We start from the raw sequence: 2,931 nt of genomic DNA on the forward strand, positions 1-2,931 counted from the left end.
AGAATGACATAATGACAATTTAAAGAAATAGTTCTGGCAAACTTTCCAGGCATGTATAGATTCTGAGCTAACATGAACACACTGACTCGACGATGGTGTGCCGTCACGCAAAATAAATTAAGAGATTCCTCGCTCTTGGCGACTTGCATCATCATGTCATCTAACACCAAGACAGTGTGTTGTACACCCTCGCTCCATTCATCGATCTGGTCTTTAGAGGGTAACCCTTGATGCAAAATCAATCTATCGATGTTTTTTTCCATTTCTTCGAACAAAGGTTGATATTCGGTATATGCAATTACTATTCGCTCGGGTGGCGTTTGAAACATACCATCGGCATGTTTTAATATTTCGTAAATAAGAGAAGTTTTACCACTCATGGTGGGTCCCACGATCATAGCTGTGGCGGGAGAATTAAAGGGTAAAAGTGATCTCTCTTTCCACCAAGCTTCCATGTTCATTGATTCCTCAGTTAAGACTGATTTTATTTTTACAATACATACTATTTTTATAGAATAAAAAAAATAGATTACATCATTTTTTATTCACAAAACGTATGCATATTTATGGTAAATACAAAGGTTAAATGCACTCCGTTTGTTGAGATATAGTTTGATACACAAAAACATCAGGATCATTCTGCATTTTAAGAATATGTACAATGTCATTCATTGTATAATTTTGACATTTCATCATTAAATAAAATAGTACATGATAACCACAAGTCAAGGCATTTTTTTTCTGAATTGGAATTTCATTACAATTTATTTTTTTCGAATTATGATTTAAAAAGTTTTTGATTCGTATATCGTAATGTTCAGGAAGTCGACCAAAACTGTCAAAAAATTCCGCTGTTCGGAAGCCGTCTATCCACATGACTATCCAGTGGGACCCTGGTAAATGAGAGGGATCTGTATTACAAACGTAGGCCGAAGGGTAGGCTTGGACTCTTTCTGGTAAGGTATCCGGTGAAAATACGCCTCTGAAAAATTTGCTAAGCAACTCGTGTCCTTTGGCAATGCACACAATGTCTGATGAATTCATACTTTAGTGTATTTGATGTCCCGTGATTGGTCCACTTCCAAAAGGGCCGGAAATTCTGCGTAAGCCAGACAGTTCAAGGTTTCCGTTGTATCGGCAGCAAATTTGACTTCAAGTCTAACGTTTCCTTGTCTCACCAGGTTTAAATACTCTTCACCCAGGTCACTTGGTGCCAAATTAAAGGCATATATGGCATATCCTTTGCCAAACTGGCTTCTTGTGACTTCCAAGCCGGCATCTTTGTTCCATTTCTCAGCCGCTTCAAATAAATTGACAAAAAGTGTCACGTAATTTTGATTGGTCCCTACGTCAATTTTCATGGGTCGGGCTGGCATGCTTTCCCCGTTTACGTAAAGTGCAATTTCTTCTGCCAAGTTCTGAAAGTTGAATGGGTTCTTCTCATAATTTCCATTAACGGCTTTCTGAGAAATGAAACAGAATGCAGCTTTGGCTGGTAAGGTGTTGGACCAAACGTTCTGCCAAATAAACGATCCAGAACCTTTAGGACAGGTGCTCATTTTTACTTCGGTTCTAGTCAGGGGGTATTTGGCCGTCTTCTCTTTCAAGATTTCAGCATGGTTGATCAAAATTCCACTGTCCACCTTAATCATGCATGCTTTAAAGGACACGTCTAGTAACTGCAACTTGTAGCTAGGGGAGGCTTCTTTGCTCATCAAGACAAAGGCAGCGGGGTTTCTAAACAGTTTCAAGTGTAAATCTACCCCATTGATCAAGTATTTATCAGTTCTGAATATATCCTCATACAGTGGACCTTCCATGTCAAATATTTGGCTGTTTTGAGTAAATGCATAGCGATTGTTAAGGCCCCCGTTGTTGCCTCCGTATGCGTCCGGATTGTCCATGTCGTCGTCGTCTGGATAGTACAGTTGGGATTGTAACTGGGATTGAGAGACATCACTGCCACTCGAAAGGAGAAGTTTTAGGTAGGCTTTCCAAGCATAGTAGCTAGTATTGAGGGACACAAGCTTTCCGTTCATATAAGTGTCTATCTGAGACCACATGGTTTGCAGTGGCAGATTAATGATCCCCGTTTTTTCCTGTGATGCCAAGGCTGCACCGTCGGTTTTAACAATCTTACATTTTACGTACAGGCGGCTTCTTCTTAAGTCTATGTACTCGTTACCCTGGCCAGGCACCGATATCTCGATCGGAGCGTCCTCCGTATCGAAGGAACTTACAGGTCTGCATTCACTGAAATAAATTTTATCCACCGCTACTTGATTGGGTGGAACGGTAAATAAAGCCAATTCTGCCGGAAGTCCAATGTCTGTAATTTTGTCGCTTAAAAAGGCCATTCTTATTGATGCTTGACTTTTTTCTTGGCTCCGCTAAAAATACTGTCTCCTGTGTCTCGTTTTCTCTTCAGTCCTTTCTGAGGTGTTTTCTTTTTGAGTGTTGGCTTAGGTTTGATAACAGGTAGCCTTTTTTGTGCTTTTATAGTCTTCTCCGACACGTGAGGAATCTTCTCTTTGATGGCTTCTTTCATTTCTTCTTTGGCTCTCTCTTCTACGGCTGCCATAGGCGTCACGTGTTTTCCCACAACTTGATCTGCCGGTTCCTTCCGGGATAGATGTGGGTTGACTGGAATCATGTACGGTTTCTTGGAAAACATACCCCCTATTCCACCACCTGTCTGCCGACCTCTGTATTTACTAGGTTTAAATCCTCCTTCGAACATATTTTGATAAAATGTTTTCCACACCCTAGGGTCTGACACATACGTAGAACCCATTACTGTATTTCAAATAAACGTTTTTTCAGCAGTAGTGTAATAGTGGTCGTACCTTTCAAATATGAAGCGGGTTGATTATTTGAGTCCCTTATATACACCCTCACGTCTTGAAATTCCCCCAATCGCAAAGGTATTTC

At 40.5% G+C, this 2,931-nt stretch overlaps 1 protein-coding gene across 1 annotated transcript; it reads right to left on the reverse strand.

The window, feature by feature from the left end:
• Positions 1 to 1,040: 1,040 nt before the first annotated feature.
• LOC117688580 (uncharacterized protein F54H12.2-like) lies at positions 1,041 to 2,357 on the reverse strand. The gene has a single exon (XM_034466701.2). The coding sequence runs from the start codon at positions 2,355 to 2,357 to the stop codon at positions 1,041 to 1,043; it is 1,317 nt and encodes a 438-aa protein (XP_034322592.2).
• Positions 2,358 to 2,931: the final 574 nt, after the last annotated feature.

Source organism: Magallana gigas, chromosome 1 (genome assembly GCF_963853765.1).
Source record: "Magallana gigas chromosome 1, xbMagGiga1.1, whole genome shotgun sequence".
Taxonomy (NCBI): Eukaryota; Metazoa; Mollusca; class Bivalvia; order Ostreida; family Ostreidae; genus Magallana; species Magallana gigas.

Bases quoted from the DNA above. Each gene is read 5' to 3' on its own strand.
- LOC117688580 (XM_034466701.2), bottom strand. From the start codon at position 2,357: ATGGCCTTTTTAAGCGACAAAATTACAGACATTGGACTTCCGGCAGAA.